This window comes from Ylistrum balloti, unplaced genomic scaffold (genome assembly GCF_031769215.1).
Source record: "Ylistrum balloti isolate Yb309-2 unplaced genomic scaffold, AGI_CSIRO_Ybal_v1 Utg370452, whole genome shotgun sequence".
NCBI lineage: Eukaryota > Metazoa > Mollusca > Bivalvia > Pectinida > Pectinidae > Ylistrum > Ylistrum balloti.
Window position 1 is genome coordinate 817108 of NW_026782300.1, and position 1771 is coordinate 818878.

At 40.3% G+C, this 1771-nt stretch overlaps 1 protein-coding gene across 1 annotated transcript; it reads right to left on the reverse strand.

Moving 5' to 3' along the window:
- Positions 1–297: 297 nt before the first annotated feature.
- LOC132555062 (growth hormone secretagogue receptor type 1-like) lies at positions 298–1566 on the reverse strand. Its single transcript, XM_060219403.1, has one exon. The coding sequence runs from the start codon at positions 1564–1566 to the stop codon at positions 298–300; it is 1269 nt and encodes a 422-aa protein (XP_060075386.1).
- Between the last annotated feature and the right edge of the window lie 205 nt (positions 1567–1771).

Consider the following 1771-nt stretch of genomic DNA (forward strand, 5'->3'; position numbering starts at 1 on the left):
CTATATAATGATTAATTCTTTATATAGAACAATAAGTACGGTTTTTTATTGATTTTTTTGCTGATTTTGACAATAACTAATGATAGATAAGTTTCAAACTTTTGCCGGGAACATGTTCATTTCAGTCATTGCACATATGACATCATCCAAACTTGAAGGGCAATAAAACCACTATGCGAACAAAACCAAAACTATTTTTCAATAAATCAGAAAACAAATACAGATGTAAACAACGATGAATAGCACAATACAAATAGCAACTGTCTGTCGTGTTGTCAAATCTAAGTCGATCACGGCTTAGGTATTGTTTTCTAGTTCAACTTCGATACAGTACGCTGGATCATGACTGATACCTCGTGCTCCTCCATTTTCGTCGCCTTTAGCATCGATGTCCGCCTCTACGGCATTTCCATTCCCCTTACAATTTTTCTTCTCGGTGTATTTGGTCGACTTGACTTGATGTTTGTTCTCACTGCTGTGTTTGAGTGATCTGCAACGAATTTTGCATTGATCAATTTTTAAGACTTCATACAGTCCATCTCGGAACTGGGTCGACGTCATGATATAGAGGAAAAAATTGATGGAGTAATTCAGTTGTTCCAACAATTGCGATACTTCCTTGAAGACAAGGAAACCCTTTGCGTTATCCCCAAACGCATTGATTTTGAAAAAGAATGCCATTAAATGTAACATCGTAACAGGCAAAACGAGAACAATGTAGGCGGCGACGATCCCCAATAACATGGCCGTTGTTTTTACGCCTTCAGTATCTGATTTCCTGGCTTGTGACGTCAGCTGTTTCCGTTTGTGTCGGTACGCTGTTAGTTTGTACAGAATTAAGGTTGTGAGGACGGCCATGATGGACATGGGAGCGATGGAGTAGAGAGCACATCCCATGTAGATCATATTGGCATATTTAGCAGATTGAAATGGATCACTTCGGTCGTAAGCATCTGGATAGCACATCCCATCGACAATACGAGAGCTGAATGACCACACGCTATTAAATGTTATCATTACCATATAAACGACAGCGAGTGCAAGGATGGTTCGTATTTTTGTAGTTATGCTTTTCGCCTTCAAAGGGAACCATACCGCTACGAAACGCTCGACGCAGAGAAATACAACCATCCATGATGATGTCATCTTCCCGGTCCGAAAGAAGACAAAGAAAATCTTACATCCCATATCGGAGAGCGCCCGGAGGGCTGTTCCCATGAGCTTGATGACGAATTTCTTGTTGAAAGGCTGGGTCAGGAGAAGGAGAGTGTCCGAAGAAGCAAGGCAAATAAGAAGAAGACGAGAATTGAGTTTGGAGAATGACTTCCTGTTCATGATGATGACGGTCAAGGTATTTCCTATAAGGCCAAGTAACAGGAAAGTTGGAAAATAGAAGTAATCAAAGTAGTCTAAGCTGTTCAGCACATTCTGCAGATAATCTACTTCTGGAACGTCAGACGTTTCATCCAAGGAACTTCTATTGCCATCGTTGACGGCATTAATTCCGGTGACGCCATTTCCGGTGATGTTTAACATCGACTCATTTTTTAAAAGGTCGACAGACATACCGATTTTCTGCTAGATCTGAAATAAACAGGAAGGTTTATTTTTCATGTATAACGTGTACTTGATACTGATGGCATAATGGACTGCTTATGTTTAAACTCAATCAAATTAGTGATACTGTCTCAGGCTAATGATGCGTATCAGAGTAAGTTGTACGCGTAAAGTTTGTACAGAATTAAGGTTGTGAGGACGGCCATGATGGACA